General features: G+C 46.6%; 1 protein-coding gene and 1 pseudogene across 8 annotated transcripts in view; both read left to right on the top strand.

The window, feature by feature from the left end:
- The window catches only part of LOC141978983 (zinc finger protein 565-like), a 72,233-nt gene that overhangs the window by 35,732 nt on the left and 14,824 nt on the right, over positions 1–21,677 (top strand). For 5 of the 8 annotated variants that reach the window (XM_074941423.1, XM_074941426.1, XM_074941431.1 and 2 more), the window contains one exon: positions 21,230–21,312. In XM_074941423.1, coding sequence (XP_074797524.1) covers positions 21,230–21,312 — 83 coding nt within the window. Of the gene's footprint in view, positions 1–10,780; positions 10,990–21,229; positions 21,313–21,677 lie in introns of those variants that run through there. The other 3 variants (XM_074941427.1, XM_074941430.1, XM_074941428.1) reach the window with 3 other exon arrangements.
- Positions 463–4,720, top strand: LOC141978744 (uncharacterized; annotated as a pseudogene).

Here is a 21,677-nt window from a genome sequence, read left to right as displayed (position 1 = left end):
ACACACAGATGAAAAATATTTATATAGGTAGTATACAGAAATGCTTCTGGAGAAAGTAGAGTTTGATTTAAGATTATTTGCACTGTATATTTTGCATGTGACATTGACAATTTGTGTTTGAACAGTTATAAAGATTTGGCTTTTTGAATCTCAACATTTACTGTAATTAAATAATTGTTGTCTGACCATCCCCATAATTTCACGCAGCTCTGAACACAGAAATTGTAAACATTGAAAAAAGGGCTTAAAAATAAATATTGATATCATCTATTGAAATTAATAAAAGAAATAGACAAAATGAATTTTGCCAAACCCACTTAACAGCAATCACAATATGCTAGGGGATGGAAATTCACAGCTAAGGCACTCAACCTTAATTCTGCCCTGTAGTGACACCAGGCTGTTGTCAGACGTCACCAGTGTGGTGCTCTGCTCTATCCAATGTTGATAACAGTCGGTTGCATGCATGTGTTCCCTCTGTGTGCTCCCCCAGCTCTGCAGATTGCTGGCACAGCAGACACCAAGAGAATCCCCAATGACCAAGACTCCAATAAGGTATGAAGGTTCCCGGCCAGGTTTATTGTCAAATGAAGCAGAGTAATAGTTTCCAGCAGACTCTACAGGATGTACTATGAATATGTGCTTCCTGACAATGGACAGAGCTCAGTCAATGGCGGAACACTCCACTGCCCCCTAGGCTGGCCAAAGACACCGTCCCAGGAATGCATTCTTATACACAGGTACAAACAAGTTACACAGCGCTCCTGATGTATTGAGGTGCAACCCCTCTACGTAACAAGGTACAACCCCTCTATGTAGCAAGGTGCCACCTCTCACCTTGTACATGTTGGTTGGAACAGAACAACTCCTATCCATCATATTACCCTTTTGCCCCTGTCTGTAGGATGGGTCAGCCTGTTCCTTGTTACGTATGTGGAATGTGCAAGTATCGGAGAGTTCTGTTATCTCTAGGGTCCAGTACCTTTTAGGTATGTATATTTTTGCAACAGAAGCCCTTTCCTTGCCAGTTTCTGTGAGCAAGGCCTGCCTCTGGCTCACAGCTTAACTTTGCTTTATGTTAGCAAAGTCTTGACCATTACTTTAGTTCAGGCCTTAGGCCTCATACTGGGCATCTGATACAAGGGTTTGTGTTTCAGGGCTTCATCTTACTACACAGGCAATTGCCATATGGCTACGAATAAGGCATTTTACTGTATAAAGTTCCAGATTAGATTATACTGATTTGTAAAAACATGACATATCACCTTCACTGGTGATATCCTTCATTGGTAATTCCCAGAAGTGAATAGATAAATACCATTCTGTCAGTTATGAAGTGGCCATTTCAGATTTCTGGGGAGTGTCTGTTATTTTGCACTAGGGGCCAGGTCCTTGGAGACATTTTCATTTTAACTTGTGCATACTCAGCAGCTTCTGGAATTTGGTTCAAAGTATTTACATGTTTCCCTGGCCTGTTCGTAAAAGTGCTGCTATAGAAAGTGGGGAGGGGCAGAAACTCACTGTGGGATCAGTAGCTGAATCCCTTAGCCCTTGTCTACACTACGAGATTAGGTCAAATTTAGCAGTGTTAGGTCAATTTAACCCTGCACCCGTCCACACGACCAAGCCAGTTTTGTCGAATTAAAGGGCTCTTAAAATCGAATTCTGTACTCCTCCCCGGCAAGGCGAGTAGCGCTAAAATCGACCTTGCTTGGTTGAATTTGGGGTAGTGTGGACGCAGTTCAACGGTATTGGCCTCCAGGAGCTATCCCAGAGTGCTCCACTGTGACCGTTCTGGACAGCACTCTCAACTCAGATGCACTTGCCAGGTTGACAGGAAAAGCCCCGGGAACTTTTGAATTTCTTTTCCTGTTTGGCCAGCATGAGGAGCTGATCAGCACACGTGACCACGCAGTCCCAGAATCGCAAAAGAGTTTCAGCATGGACCGAACGGGAGGTACTGGATCTGATCGCTGTATGGGAGAAGAATCAGTGCAGGCAGAACTCCGTTCCAAAAGACGAAATGCCAAAATATTTGCCAGAATCTCCAAGGGTATGATGGACAGATTCTACAACAGGGACACATAGCAGTGTCACATGAAAGTTAAGGAGCTGAGGCAAGCTTACCAAAAAAACAAAGGAGGCAAAGGTCACTCCGGGTCAGAGCCCCATACATGCAGCTTCTATGATGAGCTGCATGCAATTCTAGGGAGCGCCCCTACCACTGCCCGTGGACACCTGGAAGGGGGGGTCTCATGCAACAGGGATGAGGATTTTGTGGATGAGGAAGATGAGGAGGAGGTTGAGGATAGTGCACAGCAGGAAAACGGAGAATCCCTTCTCCCCGGCAGCCAGGAACTGTTCATCACCCTGGAGCCAGTACCCTCCCAAGGCGGGCTTCCAGACCATGAAGCCAGAGAAGGCACCTCTGGTGAGTGTACCTTTGTAAATATAATACAGGGTTTAAAAGCAAGCATGTTTAATGATTAATTTGCCCTGAAGACTTGGAATGCATTCTCAGCCAGTATAGCTACTGGAAAAGTCTGTTAACGTTTCTGGGGATAGAGCGGAAATCCTCCAGGGACATCTCCATGAAGCTCTCCTGGAGGTACTCTAAAAGCCTTTGCAGATGGTTTCTGGGGAGGGCAGCCTTATTCAGTCCTCCATGGTAGGACACACCAAGCCAGTAGCAAGTAGTCTGGAAACATTGCAGAACAAAGCATTGCAGCGAATGGGCCCGGGCTTTGGTGGCATACAAGCAACATCCGTTCTTTATCTCTTTGTGTTAGCCTCAGGAGAGTGATATCATTCATGGTCACCTGGTTCAAATACGGGAAATTTGTTTAAGGGGATATTCAGAGGTGCCCGTTCCTGCTGGGCTGTTTGCCTTCGGCTGAAAAGAAATCATCCCCGCTGTTAGCCACGCGGTGGGGGGAGGCCCGTTCATGCTGAGCTGTTCACGTTTGGCTGACGGGGATCTTCCCTAATACTAGCCATGCGGTGGGGGGCGGGGGTGTGTGTGTGAAGCAATCATCCCAGAGAATTGGGGGGTGGGGGGGGTTGTGCTACACATTCACCCTAAAACCGCAGCCCCTCCTTTTAAATGGCCAACCCAATGGCCTTTTCTTGCTATGGGAAAGGAGGGCGCTGCTGTTTGAAACCATTCCCACATGTTATGAAGGTTGAAGAAGCGGAAACCCTTTGCCTTACCATGGCTGCCTGCGAGCCGAATTCTGTTGCCCAGCCGAACATGTGTGATGTCTCACACCAAACTGGCAGGCACTCAATATAAGAGGCAAAATGCGACCTTGTACCAAAAGCATATGTGCTATGTAATGTGAATCGCTTGATTCAGTGTGAAATAGTCTTCTCTTTGTTCTCTAAAATGTATCTTTTTAAATACTACTCTCCCTTTTTTTCCTCCTGCAGCTACAAATGTTTCTATGCTCCCCCTATCATCTCCATCCCCGAGGCTAGTACAGATTAGAAGGCGAAAAAAACGCATTTGCGATGAAATGTTCTCAGAGCTCATGCAGTCCTCCCACACTGAAAGCGCTCTGCAGAATGCGTGGAGGCAAACAGTGGCAGAGACCAGGAAAGCGTTAAATGAGTGCGATGAGAGGAGGGAGGAGTGCGATGAGAGGAGGGAGGATGCAATTCTGAGTCTAATGGGGGAGCAAACTGACATGCTCAGGCATCTGGTGGACCTGCTGCAGGAAAGGTAGCAGGAGCACAGACCGCCGCTACAGCCCCTGTATAACCGTCTGCCCTCCTCCTTAAGTTCCATAGCCTCCTCACTCAGATGCCCGAGAACGCGGCGGGGGAGGCTACGGGCACCTAGCCACTCCACCCCAGAGGATTGCCCAAGCAACAGAAGGCTGGCATTCAATAAGTTTTGAACTGTAGTGTGGCCTTGTCCTTCCCTCATCCACGACCCCACCCGGTGCTTCCCTCCTCACCTACCCCTCCCAGGCTACCTTGTGAGTTTTCCCCCTATTTGTGTGATGAATTAATAAAGAATGCATGATTTTGAAACAATAATGACTTTATTGCCTCTGAAAGCGATGATTGAAGGGGGGAGGTCGGTTGGCTTACAGGGAAGTAGAGTGAACCAAGAAATCATCAAAGTTGTCATTAAGGAGAAACAAACAGAACTGTTATACCGTAGCCTGGCCAGTCATGAAACTGGTTTTCAAAGCTTCTCTGGTGTGCTGGGAGCCCAGCTGTGCACTTCTAATGACCCTGGTGTCTGGCTGTGCGTTATCGGCCACCAGGCGATTTGCCTCAACCTCCCACCCCTCCATAAACATCTCCCCCTTACTCTCACAGATATTGTGGAGCACACAGCAAGCAGCAATAACAATGGGAATATTGGTTTTGCTGAGGTCTAACCCAGTCAGTAACCTGCGCCAGCGTGCTTTTAAACATCGAAATGCACATTCTATCACTATTCTGCACTTGCTGAGCCTATAGTTGAACAGCTCCTGACTACTGTCCAGGCTGCCTGTGTATGGCTTCATGAGCCATGGCATTAAGGGGTAGGCTGGGTCCCCAAGGATAACTATAGGCATTTCAACATCCCCAACGGTAATATTCTGGTCTGGGAAGTAAGTTCCTTCTTGCAGCTGTTAAAACAGACCAGAGTTCCTGAAGATTCGAGCGTCATGCACCTTTCCCAGCCATCCCATGTTGATGTCGGTGAAACGTCCCTTGTGATCCACCAGTGCTTGCAGCACCATTGAAAAGTACCCCTTGCGATTTACATACTGGCTGCCAAGGTGGTCCGGTCCCAAGATAGGGATATGCGTTCATAGAATCATAGAATCATAGAATATCAGGGTTGGAAGGGACCCCAGAAGGTCATCTAGTCCAACCCCCTGCTCGAAGCAGGACCAATTCCCAGTTAAATCATCCCAGCCAGGGCTTTGTCAAGCCTGACCTTAAAAACCTCTAAGGAAGGAGATTCTACCACCTCCCTAGGTAACGCATTCCAGTGTTTCACCACCCTCTTAGTGAAAAAGTTTTTCCTAATATCCAATCTAAACCTCCCCCATTGCAACTTGAGACCATTACTCCTCGTTCTGTCATCTGCTACCATTGAGAACAGTCTAGAGCCATCCTCTTTGGAACCCCCTTTCAGGTAGTTGAAAGCAGCTATCAAATCCCCCCTCATTCTTCTCTTCTGCAGACTAAACAATCCCAGCTCCCTCAGCCTCTCCTCATAAGTCATGTGCTCTAGACCCCTAATCATTTTTGTTGCCCTTCGCTGGACTCTCTCCAATTTATCCACATCCTTCTTGTAGTGTGGGGCCCAAAACTGGACACAGTACTCCAGATGAGGCCTCACCAGTGTCGAATAGAGGGGAACGATCACGTCCCTCGATCTGCTCGCTATGCCCCTACTTATACATCCCAAAATGCCATTGGCCGTCTTGGCAACAAGGGCAACAAGGGCACACAAGGGCACACTGCGTTCTATCACCCCACCACAGTTAGGGAACCCCACTGCAGCAAAGCCATCCGCTATGACTTGCATATTTCCCAGAGTCACTACCCTTGATAGCAGCAGCTCAGTGATTGCACTGGCTACTTGATTTACCTACTACAAATTGATTCCCGACTGACCTGTAGCTGTCTGGCATTGCAAGCTTCCAGAGGGCTGTCGCCACTCCCTTATGAACTGTGAGGGCTGCTCTCATCTTGGTATTCTTGCGCTTCAGGGCAGAGGAAAGCAAGTCATAAAGTTCCATGAAAGTGCCCTTACACATGCAAAAGTTTTGCAGCCACTGGGAATCATTCCAGACCCGCAACACTATGCGGTCCCACCAGTCTGTGCTTGTTTCCTGAGCCCAGAATCGACATTCCACTGCATGAACCTGCACCATTACCACCATGATATCCAAATTGCCAGGGCCCGTGCTTTGAGAGTAGTCTGTGTCCATGTCCTCATCGCTAATGTGATCGCACTGTCATCACCTCCTCGCCTGCTTTTGCAGGTTCTGCACATACTGCAGGATAACGCGTGAGGTGTTTGCAATGCTCACAGCAGCATCAGTGAGCTGAGTGGGCTCCATGCTTGCTGTGGGATGGCATATGCAGGAGAGCAGAGTTGCAGTGGAAGCGGTGGTTGACGACGGATGCCACGAGAGTAGATTTTTTTTTTTATCCAGAACGACGGGAGGACCTGCGAGATGGATTCATGGCACCAGGAGAGCAGAATTGCAGCAGAAGTGGTGGAGGAAGATGGTTAGCACCACGTACGTTTCCTGAGGAAGAACACAAGTACACAGGAGCACATGACAGACAACATGGAGAAATTCGCTATTGAGACGAGGAGCAGAGCAGAGTTACAGCGGAAGCGGTGGATGATGATGACGGTTAGCAGTCCTACTGCACCATCTGCTGACAGCAGTATGGTGTCTGCATGGAAAACAGGCGTGAAACAATTGTCTGCCTTTGCTTTCACGGATGGAGGGGCGACTGATGACATATACCCAAAACCACCTGCGAAAATGTTTTTGCCCATTAGGCAGTGGGAGCTCAACCCAGAATTCCAATGGGCAGTGGAGACTGCGGGAACTATGGGATAGCTACCCACAGTGCAACGCTCCGAAAGTCGACGCTAGCCACGGTACTGTGGACGCACTCCGCCGACTCTACACTTAGTGTGGACATACGCAATCGACTGTATAAAATCAATTTCTAAAAATGGACTTCTATAAGATTGACCTAATTTCGTAGTGTAGACATACCCTAAGATATTTATAGCTCATTGGAAGAAGGATGGGATTGGTGGGTGTCTGGGGATTTAATAATAAACAAATATTGTTTGTAATGAAATTTCATCTTCTAATTCCCAAAACCCAATAATTATCCCCGGCTGTCCCCGGCAATCTGGGAGGGAAGTACTAGTAAACTCCTGTGGCCAGTGTGGAACCTAAGGCCCAAGGATCTTTCAGTGGCTGGCTCAAAGTCACCCAGAGTGAAATTCACTTCACTGGATAAATCTCTAGTTGCTTGGCTCTGCAGGGTGATGGGGAGGTGAATTCCATCCCCCATTCCTGGGCATGGGAGCCCCACACAATCATCACCCTGATCTCGGACACTACCCCAACCTTCCCCTGCAGTGATGGACCCACTTGGTGCTGCCAGACCCATCTGCCATGAGACCTAGAGGGGGCAGAGGCCCAGCTCCAGAACTGCTACCCCTGCCCCCCCCCCAATGCTGTGCTAGAGTTGCCCTGCCTTTCCAGTCTGCAGATGGGTCTAGCTGTCTGGGGACCCAGCCCGTGCACCCACCACACACAAACTTCTCCATAACACACATAGAATCATAGAATCATAGAATATCAGGGTTGGAAGGGACCCCAGAAGGTCATCTAGTCCAACCCCCTGCTCGAAGCAGGACCAATTCCCAGTTAAATCATCCCAGCCAGGGCTTTGTCAAGCCTGACCTTAAAAACCTCTAAGGAAGGAGATTCTACCACCTCCCTAGGTAACGCATTCCAGTGTTTCACCACCCTCTTAGTGAAAAAGTTTTTCCTAATATCCAATCTAAACCTCCCCCATTGCAACTTGAGACCATTACTCCTCGTTCTGTCATCTGCTACCATTGAGAACAGTCTAGAGCCATCCTCTTTGGAACCCCCTTTCAGGTAGTTGAAAGCAGCTATCAAATCCCCCCTCATTCTTCTCTTCTGCAGACTAAACAATCCCAGCTCCCTCAGCCTCTCCTCATAAGTCATGTGCTCTAGACCCCTAATCATTTTTGTTGCCCTTCGCTGGACTCTCTCCAATTTATCCACATCCTTCTTGTAGTGTGGGGCCCAAAACTGGACACAGTACTCCAGATGAGGCCTCACCAGTGTCGAATAGAGGGGAACGATCACATCCCTCGATCTGCTGGCTATGCCCCTACTTATACATCCCAAAATGCCATTGGCCTTCTTGGCAACAAGGGCACACTGTTGACTCATATCCAGCTTCTCGTCCACTGTCACCCCTAGGTCCTTTTCCGCAGAACTGCTGCCTAGCCATTCGGTCCCTAGTCTGTAGCGGTGCATTGGATTCTTCCATCCTAAGTGCAGGACCCTGCACTTATCCTTATTGAACCTCATCAGATTCCCAGGATGGGGAAGGACCATTGGGGGCTGGCTGCAGTCTCCCCTTGCTGCTTTCATAAAGTTTTTGTAAATGTATTTCCTAGCTTTTTGCGCAGAGCAATGTTGGCTGGAGGAGTTAGCAGCCCTATAGGCAGTTGCAATCAGATGCCCAGAGAAGTACGACTTACCCAAGGTCACCCAGCAGGCCTGTGGCAGAGCCAGGAATAGTCTCCGTCCAGTGCTCTCTCCACGTAGGTGCTGGGTGATTCTGAAGTGCAGCTCCCCTCTCCTGTACTTTTTGTTACAGTAGAATGGGAATAATGGTCATGGTTTCAAATAAAAGGAGTACTTGTGGCACCTTAGAGACTAACCAATTTATTTGAGCATAAGCTTTCGTGAGCTACAGCTCACTTCATCGGATGCATCCGATGAAGTGAGCTGTAGCTCACGAAAGCTTATGCTCAAATAAATTGGTTAGTCTCTAAGGTGCCACAAGTACTCCTTTTCTTTTTGCGAATACAGACTAACACGGCTGCTACTCTGAAACCCATGGTTTTAAATGTGTCTCTCCTTCTCCACCACCTCCTCCTACCACCAGTTCCAGCTTGGCCTCCCTTTCCTCTGGCGTAAACAGAAAATACAGGAGCTTATACTGCTGAAAACCACAATTTGTCAAACCCACTTCTTTCAACAGCATTTTCCTTATTTGGCATATAGTGCAAGCTTTAACAGTAGCTTTGCCTTACTTGGAGTTTAGCAAAAACACGCTTTTCCTGTTATTGACAGGTGTTTCCTTTGCAGTTAATGGTTTTTCTAACTTCTAACAGTTATGGTTACATTTCTTAAGCTGTGCTGTTTGCAATTGCCCCTCAATGGAATTTTCCTCACTCTTTTCTTATGCTTCATATACTGAATTAGCTTGACCAAAGTTTTAGGCTTAGTTGGGAAGTTTAGGCCTACTTGGGTCCACTGAATTTTTCCTCCACACAAGGTACTAACAAGCTTCAACAGGACTTTATTTTCAAAGTGGAAACCTCTTTATCAAGCTGCTGCTGCACCCTCTGTAGCTTTCTCTCAGCCTCTCAACTCCTCCCCCCTCCTTCCTCTTTCCTGTCCTTTCAGACTCCCAACAGCCAGTGCTCCCAATTCCGATAATTACAAGCAACATCTAAACACCACATTCCCTCCTCTCTTAAGAAACTCTCCAAATTAAAATAAACATTATTGTTCTAACCACAGGAACAAATATGAAACAAGACACTATACTGTGGGCAGAAATATTACACTGAAAACACTGTAGATACTATATAACATAGTCTCTAGTCCAGACAGGTGGTCGTCTGGGTCTGACAGGCCGTCTCTCAAGCCCCGGTCCCAGTGCAGTGTCTTGTTGTGTTGGTACTACGGTGAAGTCATCCAGTGCAGACTGGGTGTTGGCATAATCTCCTTTTTGATGCATAGGCAGGTGCAAGATAAGAAGCATTCCATACCCGCCCATCAGAAAGTCGATCGGTGTAGGGTCCCTTCTTCTCTATGATTTTAAGAGGAGCTGTGAATTTATGGTCCCCTTTGCGTAAAATTCCAGGTTTTCGTATTCTAACGAAGGAACCACTCAACTTTGGTTCCGTAGCACCCTGCCGCTTGTCTGTGAAAGCCTTAGACTTTGCTTGGTTCTGTTCAACTGTTTTTCTCACATCATCCTTGTTTGGGGCATCAGGTCATGCCTTTAACAATCCAGCAATGTTCAGTTTAGTATTCATCTGTTTCCCATGCAGTAACTCTGCGGGTGATCTTTGCGTTGTGGCATGTCGTGTAGCCCGGTATGCTTGCAAGAAATCAGTAGTGAAGGGTATCCACAATCACCCTTCCAGTTTAGCCATTTGCAAACTCTCTTTCAAACTTTGATTAAACCATTCGATTTCCCCATTGGCTTGAGGGTAATATAGGGATGACCTTCTGTGTAAAATGTTCCTCTGTGCTAGAAAAGTTTCAAACTCCAGGGAAGTAAATTGACTACCATTATCTGAAACCAGTTCTTTGGGGTTACCTTCCCTTCTAAAAACTGAAGAGAGGAACTTACTTACTGTAGCAGAAGAGATTTGCGATGTAAACGCTACCTCAGGCCATTTACTGAAATAGTCCATTAAAGTGATGGCATAATGGCAGTCAGTTGGAGCAGTATCAAAGGGTCCCACAATGTCAATCGCCACTTTTTCCCATGCAGAATAAGGAAGAGGAACAGGCTGTAATGGAGGGGTACATGTCACTGCTGTCTTATCATGCATTTGGCAAGTGACACAGGATTTTATGAGCGCTTCAGTTTGAGAGTCCATCCCTGGCCACCAATACAGATCCCGTAATCGTTGTTTGGTTTGGACAATTCCTTGATAAGTATTGTGTGCCAGGTGTATGAGTTTTGACTGTAATTCTTCTGGCAGAAGGAGCCGGTGTGTACCTCGTAGCACACAGCCATCAAACAAAGAAAGTTCATCCCGAACTCTAAAATAAGGCAGCAAAACTGGGTCAGGGTTTTTAGGGTGACTGGGCCATCTAATTGTCAGAAATTCCCATAGTTTTTGTTGAATTGGACACGCTGAACAAGCAGCTTGAAATTGTTCTCTTGTAACTGCAGTGAGAGCGCTTGTAATAAGCCCAACCACTACATTCTCATCCTCCAGTGGACCATCTGGTGAAGGCAAAGCAGGCAAGAAAGTCAATCAGCGACCACATTTTGGTTTCCAGGCTTATATTCCAGTTCATAATTGAAAGAGAGTAGTCTTGCAGACAATCGAGCAATGCGGTATCCTGCTCTTCGCAGTCCTTTTGTGGTGAGCAACGTCGTCAAAGGGCTGTGGTCTGTGCGCAACTTGAACGTGCGGCCCCACAGGTAAGTTCTCCATTTTTCAGTAGCCCAGACACAAGCAAGTGCTTCTTTTTCGAATGTAGAATATTTTCTCTCAGCATTACTTAGTGTCCTTGAAGCAAATGCAACATTCTTCTCTGTGTTGTCCTCATGCAGTTGTGTGAGAACAGCCCCAAGTCCATAATCAGAAGCATCAGTAGATACAACTGTGGGCAATGCAGGACTGAATAGTGCAAGTACTGGACTGTGTACAATCAAGTCTTTCACCGTTTCAAAACTAGCTTGTGCATCCGTTGTCCACGCTAAGGTTGAACTTCTCCATAGTAATGCCCGTAATGGTTCAATGACAGAAGCATAATTGGGAATGAATTTTGCATACCAGGAGGTAAGACCCAAGAAGGTAAGGTTTGCAAATCTGTTGGAGGAGGAGCATTTGAAATTGCCAGGATATGATCTGGATCAGATTTTAGTCCAGCCTGTGAAATTGTATGCTCCAGAAAGGAGAGTTCAGTTTGTCGAAATTTGCATTTGGACCTATTGAGCTGGAGGCCTACTGTGCTGATGCAGTTTAGTACAAACTGCAGGTTATTGTCATGCTCCTCAGAAGTATTTCCAAACACGGATAATATCATCCAGATAGCACTGAACTCCATGTTGATTCTTCAGAATCAATTACATCATTTTTTGAAAAAAGAAAAGGAGTACTTGTGGCACCTTAGAGACTAACAAATTTATTTGAGCATAAGCTTTCGTGAGCTACAGCTCACTTCATCGGATGCTCAAATAAATTTGTTAGTCTCTAAGGTGCCACAAGTACTCCTTTTCTTTTTGCGAATACAGACTAACATGGCTGCCACTCTGAAACCTATCATTTTTTGAAAGGCACTTGGGGCAGATGTGAGACCGTATGGAACACGTTTAAAATGAAATAGTCCCTCATGTGTAATAAATGCTGTGAGGTTTCTGCTATCTTCATGCAATATAAACTGGTGGTATGCGCTCTGGTAATCAAAAGTAGAAAACATCTTTGCTCCACAGAGTTCTGCAAATACTTCTTGTATGTGAGGAAGAGGATGGCTGTCAATCACAATAGCTTTATTTGGCTCCCTTAAGTCCACACAAAGGCGAATGCCTCCACCCTTCTTCTGCGTCACTACAATAAGTGAAACCCATTCCGAGGAGTTGATCTCTTCAATAATGTCCTTTGAACAAGTTTTCTAAGTTCCTCTGAAACAGCTTCCCTGGCTGAAAATGGTAAGTGCCATAACTTCTGCCGTACAGGCATCACATTATTCCGCATTTTAACTTTATGCAGAAACCCATAAGCACAGCCGAGTTTCTCCTCAACCTGGTGTTGGGTCCCAGCTGAAACTGGTGTGTGTACGGCAAGAGTGCTTTGCTGAAGAAGATTAATTCGTCCATTAACTATCCTGAGATTTAAAGCAGCCAATAAATCTCTGCCAAGAATAGGAGTGCCTTTGTGGACAATGTAGAACTCTGCAGTTACACAGCAATCACCAAAAGTAACTATTACTGGCAGGCAGCCATGTACTGGAATATGGTTTTTCAAATAGCACACCAAGTGAAGTTTGGGTTCAGTAAGAGGCACATCTTTAAAGTAATGCAGAAAGATGGAATCAGGTAGCATAGATACTGCTGAGCCAGTGTCCAACATTAGCTGAATATAGTGTGGTTTGCCTAAGGGTATGGCGGAAATGTTTACAGTGCACTTTATCTGTTCTTGAATATGTGCAGTAGTGATTTTGTCCACGCTCAGCACAGTAACATCTGGTATTGTAACTACATGCACCTGTTGATTGAACTGGCTACTGTGACATACTTTAGCAAAATGTTCCGTCTTTTTGCAATGATTGCACTGAGCTACTTTTGCTGGACATCCTGTGTAGCTTGCAAGGTGTTGTGGTGATCCACAGCAAAAACATGCTTTTACTGTATCTTGAATTTGCTGATTTGGTGGTTTTTCATTAGTTTTCCTCTTGCAATTTTGTCTGCAGTGGTAGTGAACTTTTCTGCAAAGGAGTCACAGCCTGGACTTTGCCTCCTGCATCCATGCTCATTATTTTGGCTTCAGCTTATGGCTGACTCAATCTGAGTAGCAATGGTTATTGCTTTTTCTAGTGTAAGTTATGGTTCTAGAAGTAAGCGTTCTCTTACATGAAGCATGGTTGTTTTCTCAATGAGCTGGTCTCTAATCATCTTATCTGCCATATTCCCAAAGTCACAAATTACAATCAGAAAAGGAGGACTTGTGGCACCTTAGAGACTAACCAATTTATTTGAGCATAAGCTTTCGTGAGCTACAGCTCACTTTATCGAATGCATACTGTGGAAAGTGTAGAAGATCTTTTTATACACACAAAGCATGAAAAAATACCTCCCCCCCACCCCACTCTCCTGCTGGTAATAGCTTATCTGAAGTGATCACTCTCCTTACAATGTGTATGATAATCAAGTTGGGCCATTTCCAGCACAAATCCAGGTTTTCTCCCCCCCCCCCACAAACCCACTCTCCTGCTGGTAATAGCTTATCTAAAGTGATCACTCTCCTTACAATGTGTATGATAATCAAGGTGGGCCATTTCCAGCACAAATCCAGGGTTTAACAAGAACGTCTGGGGGGAGGGGAGAGTAGGAAAAAACAAGGGGAAATAGGTTACCTTGCATAATGACTTAGCCACTCCCAGTCTCTATTCAAGCCTAAGTTAATTGTATCCAATTAGCAAATGAATTGCAATTCAACAGTCTCTCGCTATTACCAGCAGGAGAGTGGGTTTGTGGGGGTGGGAGAAAACCTGGATTTGTGCTGGAAATGGCCCAACTTGATTATCATACACGTTGTAAGGAGAGTGATCACTTTAGATAAGCTGTTACCAGCAGGAGAGTGGGGTGGGGGGAGGTATTTTTTCATGCTTTGTGTGTATAAAAAGATCTTCTACACTTTCCACAGTATGTATCCGATGAAGTGAGCTGTAGCTCATGAAAGCTTATGCTCAAATAAATTGGTTAGTCTCTAAGGTGCCACAAGTACTCCTTTTTGCGAATACAGACTAACACGGCTGTTACTCTGAAACCTGTTCTTACTTCAGAAATCTCTGTAGCACTGATTGCAAGCAGATAAGTCTCAAACATATGGATCCAGGTAGTAAAAGCAATTGGAGGCTCACCTGCGCTTTGCAGAAAGGGTGCAGGTGGGTTCAGAGGCAGAAGATCCATCCTTGTTGCCAAAATGTTGTATCAACCAGGCAAGGTACTAACAAGCTTCAACAGGACTTTATTTTCAAAGTGGAAACCTCTTTACCAAGCTGCTGCTGCACCCTCTGTAGCCTTCTCCCAGCCTCTCAACTCCTCTCCCCTCCTTCCTCTTTCCTGTCCTTTCAGACTCCCAACAGCCAGTGCTCCCAATTCTAATAATTACAAGCAACATCTAAACACCACAATCCTGCAAACAGTTATGCCTCTGGAGGGCATCCATGCATAGGCGTTTGCAGGATTGGGGCTTTAGTGAATGAATACTGGAGCAAATGTGGCTAGGCCTAGCTCACGACATTGGTATGGTTACATTTCAAACAAAGTTTACATGGGTGTTAATGGCTTAAGGTAAGAAAGACAAGGATTCTTTTAACAACATAATTCTTTTGGAGTGTTGTAGGTATCTGAAAACTGTGATCTTAATGATTTTTTTAAAAAAATCCTATGTTCCTAATCAATACATGGTAAATAGTTAAAACTGGAAGAACTTGACCATGGATGCTGTTTATTTGTTTGGCCTTTCAATTAGTGTTGGATTCCAGACAAGAGATTTCCATTAAGTTTTAGAATTTGTTTGGGGAGAGGTATTGGAAACCATTAAGGCCAGATCTTTGCTATCTGGTATAGTTCTGGATCATCAGAGTACTCCCATTGACTCAGAAGTAGCAAGCACTAGGTGTGGTGTTAGGAGTTTTGTAGGATGAAGACCTTATTGCAAGCTCTTTGACACATGGCTTTGGAGTTTGCAGACAGATCCCTGCTTCAATGTGCTTCAGGGCTTCTACTCTTCAGTTTTTGAGTTGGTGACACACACACACAATGTGAAAACAGGAGAACTTTGCCTGTTTCTACAGGGCTCTGTTGCACTCATTTAAAATACCCATAACCAGCCAGTTGATGATTTACTTCCCTTCATATTTTCAGTGTTGTCACTTGTTTGTTTGTGGTTTTGTTTGTTGTCTGTGTTGCTTTATTACTTCTTTTTCCTGTTCTATGTGTGTGAAGTATTCATCCAATTAAGAATTGACATCCCATAGAAATGGTATAAGCCTGAGCGAATATCTTCTACTCTCCTTTCCAGTATCAGACAATATTGTATTAATATTTGCAATGAGACCATGACTTTTTCTAGTTGACTCATAGATTTGTTTAGCATCTTAAAGCTGAGCTGTGTGCGCAGATAATATGCATGCAAGAGGGATAGTTTGGGGAACTGCAAAAGTCGGTAGCATGCTAGTGTTTTGGCAGATGCTTCATTTTTTGAGAGCAGCTTTCCCTGAAGATTTAGTGGTCTATGGTAGGAGGAGGTTATTAAATTGGGCCTCTGGTGCATATTTTTAATACTTTTGCTTAATGCCCAAGACTGTGTTTTATTTCTATAGCTGTTTTCAGTAGGCCACATTTTGGTGTGTTTACTATCTTGAGTTGTTAGAAAGGATACATGTACTCCAAGGGTAGTGTCAATTTTCTTTTTATTTGATTTCATATTAAATACACATCTTAAGCAGTGCACCTTGATAATTATCCCTTGTTTTAATATTCTTTCTTCTTCTTCCATACCTATGAACTGTTTAAAAATATATTTTATATCTAGGATTTTTGTTTGAACTGGTGGCGCACATCCACACATTACTTCAGTATTGGTGGAGCACATAACAAAATTTGTTCCGCACATGGATGGAAAAAATTAGAGGGAACATTGGTGATGACTCCGTCTTGGGTGGATGGGCCAATCCTGGGGCCCATTACCTCTCAGTGATTGATTTCCATTCCAAGTCCATAAAGTAGATTTTCAATGTAAATGCTTTGTTCCTTACATATGTCCCATACGTTGATCTCTCAGTCATTATGAGTCTTCATCAGTTATGAGCTTTTTGTAGATGCCTCTGTCATGGAGTCACCGGGTCAATGCTCTGGAACTACTCTGTATGAAGCCAGTCAGGACTCCTGGGGAGCTACCTCTCTCTGATTGTACTGTCTCCAGGGCAGAAGCTTACGCAGCTTTGACCTTCCTGGGTCTGACCTCGGAATGTTTAGCATCCCCTTCCACACCGTGCGCTTCCTGCAGTGAGTCCGCCTGGACGGGGCTCCTGGGGAAGCCAGAGAGAGTCCTGCAGCGCAACTCCACCGTCAGACATGACTCTCAGCCAGACAGTAAACCAGAAGGTTTATTAGGCGACAGGAACACAGCGTAGAACAGAGCTTGCTATCATAGAAATCAGTGACTTTTAGCCAAGTCCAGCTTGGAAGTCCTGGGACAGACACCCTGGACTCCCCCTCTTCCAGTCCCCCCAGCGGACTTCCAGCGACCCAACCCCCGACACCCCCCAGTTGCTCCTTCTCTGACTCTGTCTTGCTTCCTGGGCAAAATATGTCACCTAGTCACACCCCTCTCCTGGGTCTCAGGTTACATAAGTGCAGGCAGCTGGGAAGCTTCACCTGCCCCAAGGGCCTCAGCAAAAATCAAGTACCCAATTCTCACCACCAAAGTATTGGTGCAGTTCACTGGGAAACTGAGGTACACACAGGATTAGTGTAGGACAGTAAGACTCACATGCAACACCCACTTTGTTACAGCCTCACATGCTCTCCCCTATGGATAAATACCCTCCAAGAGATGTTTGGTGTGATGGGTTTGTCAGGTCTCAGGTGAGAGCTGCTGGCAAAGACCAAGTGACCCTTTGCCAAGGGATCTCTGTGTCACTGTCTGACCCCTGTAGGCCAGGGAGGGGACAACTTTCTGCCAATGGCCTTCAGGACGGGGGCTGAGTTCACTGCAGTGGCCCTGATCCCCTCTCCATTTCCCTTCTCGGTGTGCAGTCTGGGATGCTGCCCCGCTTCCTGCTCCCCAGGACACCCCGTGTCTTCTCCATGTGCCAAACTTCTGGCAGCCCGCAGTGAGAGGCCATCCAGCCCATCAAACTGGTGCCAAAGTGCTGGGCCTCAGGCCTTCTGGGGTGGACCTCTGTGAGTCCAAATGACCCCTGCCCCGGGATGCTACAGGGGCATGTCCTTCTAGTGCGTCAGGGCTCCACCCTCTGGCTGAGACCTCGGGGCATTTTCTTCCTTTCTTGGGTACCAGGTGAAACAGCAAAAGAGCCAACTGTCAGCAAACAAGGGTAAATAAAGGAATGAAAGAAAAGAAAGTGTGTGTTGGGGGGGGGGACGGGGACTGTGGACAGATCCCATCAGCATATGGGCCTTTCTTACTTCTGGGGGGGCCTGGGAGCGTCTCAGTCACCTTCAGAGTTTACTGGGTCTCCAGCACAAGTTTCAGCTTGCTCCCCCTTTGAGCTCCGGAGATCCCCACCCTCCCTCAGTGAAGGCCAGAGCCCTGAATGCTGCCAGCCCTCTCTTTGGGGCTGGAGATGCTCCACAGACTGTTCCCTTTCCAGGGTTGCCCCCCTCTGAGTAGAGTAGGTCTCTCCTGTTAACTCCTGCTCCAGTCCTGGCCTGGTTTGCACGTGTGGAGGGGCTGGGCCAGTCCAGACTTAAGCAGCAGTTTAACCGCTTCTGTGCCAGCATGGGGTTTATATAGCCTTTCACAAGCACCCAGGCCCAGGGAATGGCCCCCTATCAGCCCCATGCCTGAGGTGGTGGGGTGACCCACTGGCAGCATTGCCTTTGAGGGTACTGGACCCTCCTGCTCCCACTCCCTCCTCTCCCCCTTTACTACCACCACAGTGCCTGTCACCATCACTTCCTGAGGGGTGACCCCCAGAAAATGTGTTTTGTTATCCGTTTCCCTACCCCCCCAGGATCAGTTGTGCACCCTCTGTCACTCACCTCTGTCTCAGGAGATTAGGCAGGTCATGGGGTGTGAGTGATGCTATGCTGGATATCCATCATCACTGAGGGAGTGGCAGCCTTGACCCTCCTTGAAGGTTGCCGGGATGCTGATGTGCACTGGAGGAGAACTGGGGCTTGGTGGAGTCCATGGACCATTTGGCCCACACGGTGCCACTGTGAAGCCTGCTCTGCGTGGCTGCCAATTGCTGCTGGTGGCGTTGTGCCCGTAAGTCCCTGTAACGCTGTCTCCAGTGACCCGAGAGCATGAGCACCAGCCTCAGGCAGACTGGTAAGAAGCAGGGCACAAACCCCAGATTGGTTGTGAGATCGATATGTAGATTTCACCAACCAAATATGAAGTGTAAACGCTTCATACACTGTAACAGCATTAGCATGGAATCACAGACAGGCCCCTTGGGTCATCCCATAGATCTCACCACGCAGGTGAGTTCACCTTTGTGACAGATGGTCCCTTCCACCAGGGGTTCTCACCCTTTTTCTTTCTGAGCCCCCCCCCCCCCCGCCCCCACAACATGCTATAAAAACTCCACAGCCCAAGTGGGCCACAATAACTGGTTTTCTGCCAGTCAGAGCTGGCATTAGGGGACAGCAAGCAGGGCAACTGCCTGGGGCCCCATGCCCCATACATTGCTTAGGCTTTGGCTTCAGTCCCAGGTGGTAGGGCTCAGTGCCCCCAGACTTCAGCCCCATGCACTGGGACTTCAGCTTTCTGCCCTGGGCCTCGGCAAGTCTAATGCTGGCCTGCCTTGGCAGCCCCGCTTAAACCTTCTCGTGGTCCCCCAGGGTTCCCCAGTCCCCTGGTTGAGAACCACTGCCTTTCACCTTGAATCACAGCAATATTCAGGTTACTGCCAGTCCCAAAGGACCAGGCACTTACTTAGGTCAATTGAATCTTAGATCTCACAACAAAGACAACACTTGTAGCCAGTCCTGTAATAACCTGTATTATGATTTATTTAAAAGGAAACAAGAGTTGTTTACAGAGTTAAAGCAGGTAATCATAGATGCAGAGGAGTTAGTCTTAAATTTCAAAAGGTAATAGAAGCTTCTATAATAAGGAAGCTCTACATATCCTTTAGGACTAACACAGGCTAAGCAGCTTGGGATCTCTTGCTTATGCCTAGAAACTTTGCCCCCCAGAGTCCAAGCAGCATACAGATAATCCGTTCCTTCTGTATGGGGTTTTTTAATCTCCTTCCTGCCATGTGCTCTGAGCTGCAAACTCAGCTAATGGGAAGTCAAGAGCACAACAACAGTCTTTTGCCTTCTTTAACATCCCATAATAGTCTGTCTGGTGTTGATGGACCTTTCCTGCCAGGCAGGGTGTAATGCATTCCATTGACAATCAGCACTTCACATAGGTAAAATCTCTCTCCTTTCTGCTGATTTACAGAGCCACCGAGGCTCACGATGCAACTAGTCAGATATTAACCCAGGCAGCGACTGACAAGCATTCAATAAAGTCTAAACACATTTCTATAATTCTCATACCTGTTCTAACAATACTAACACAGGTAAGCCAGACTGATTCCAGCTCTGCATTTGTGCATGTTCAATTAAGACATGGGAGCTTTTGCAAGAGCTAACACCTCATCTGCCAGTGTCACAGGCAGGATGGACAGAGATGGTGTCTCTAGCCTCTGTTTGACAGAAGCTGGGAATGGGTGACAGGGGATGGATCACTTGATGATGACCTGTTCTGTTCATTCCCTCTGAAGCACCTGGCGTTGGCCATTGAGCTAGATGGACCATTGGTCTGATGCAGTGGGCTGTTCTTATGTTCACAGTCTCTATCAGGAATATCTACTCATTTGGACTCACTGGGGAGCCACAGAAAGAAACAAGGAGTGCTGAGGCAAGAATGCCCCATCTGAGAGCCCCTGGGGTCACGCTTCCCAAAAGCTGAAACTAGGCCCAGACCATGAAAGGGGGCACTCCCAGGAGAGGCTGTATAAAAGGCTGAAGCATCAAACAACTTTGTAAACCTGAGACAGCTGCCTTGGGGACAATGACAAGGAGAATCCCCCAAGGTGACTCCTTTTATTCTGCTGTTCTCTGGCCTTTGGTTCATAGACCCATAGAACTGGAAGGGACCTCAAGAGGGCATCTAGTCCAGTCCCCTGCACTCAAGGCAGGATTAAGTGTTATCTAGACCATCCCTGACAGGTGTTTGTCCATCTTTGTCTTAAATATCCCCAATGATGGAGATTCCACAACTTCCCTAGGCAATTTATTCCAGTCCTTAACCACTCTGACAGTTAGGAAGTTTTTCCTAATCTCCAACCTAAACCACTCTTGCTGCAATTTAAGCCCATTGCTTCTTGTCCTATCCTCAGAGGTTAAAAAGAACAATTTTTCTCCCTCCTCCTTGTAACAACTTTTTATGTACTTGAAAACTGTTATCATGTGCCCTCTCAGTCTTCTCTTCTCCAGAATAAACAAACCCAATTTTTTCAATCTTACCTCATAAATCACATTTTCTAGACCTTCAGTCATTTTTGTTGCCCTTCTTTCGACTTTCTCCAAGTTGTCCACATCTTTCCTGAAATGTGGCACCCAGAACTGGACACAATACTCCAGTTGTGGCCTAATCAGCGCAGAGTAGAGCAGAAGAATTACTCCTCGGGTCTTGCTTACAATACTCCTGCTAATACATCCCAGGATGATGTTTGCTTTTTTGCAACAGTGTTACAGTGTTGACTCCTATTTAGCTTGTGATCCACTATGATCTCCAGATCCCTTTCCGCAGTACTCCTTCCTTGGCAGTCATTTCCCATTTTGTATGTGTGAAACTGATTGTTCCTTCCTAAGTGGAGTACTTTGCATTTGTCCTTATTGAATTTCATCCTTTTTACTTCAGACCATTTCTCCAGTTTGTCCAGATTATTTTGAATTTGAATCCTACCCTCCAAAGCACTTGCAACTCTCCCAGCTTGGTATAGTCCACAAACTTGATAAGTGTAACAGAGAGACTCTGTTACTAGGAGGGTTCCACCATGTCTCAGAGGGTTCCACCCTGGTGGGAGGGGACTAGGCCTGTACTGGAGTAAGGTCACTCTGTGCTTCACAGCGTGGCAGAACCTAGAATGTCCATTAGGAGGGAAAAATCCTGGGGGGAATCGGCATGTGGAATGGATAAAAGCCCCATCTGAATTCTCTCACGTTGCCCTTCTTGCCCTGGCAGGCTACAGAATAATGTCCATGTTTTGCTCCAGATCATCCCATCCTCCCAGGAGGAAGGAAATGGCTGCTGTGGAGCTGGCTCAGGTAAGGGATTATCAGGGAGCTGGTAGTGGGTTCTGTTTGGAGGGAGAGGAGGAGTAAAGGAGGTGGGAGCTTCTGGAGGTGGTGGAAGGCAGGAAATATCTAGGGAGGAGAAAGGAAGGGGACCGGATATGACAAACCTGCTGAGACGTGTGTAATCTAGGGTGTGATGGGTTGTCACCCCCAGGGTGCAGTCTGGTGGGCTTCTGGGAACCGCTGTGCCCTCTAACCCTCAAGCTGCGCTGGCTCTTCTCACACTGCTTTGCTGGAGATTCAGCCAGCATCTCCAGGCCCTGTTATCACCCAGCAAAACAGCAGGTGGCGCCATACACCCAACTAAGCTACCTGAATGCTTTACCTAAGCCACT

This window comes from Natator depressus, chromosome 28, assembly GCF_965152275.1.
Source record: "Natator depressus isolate rNatDep1 chromosome 28, rNatDep2.hap1, whole genome shotgun sequence".
NCBI lineage: Eukaryota > Metazoa > Chordata > Testudines > Cheloniidae > Natator > Natator depressus.
This window is presented reverse-complemented; position numbering and strand designations above follow the sequence as displayed.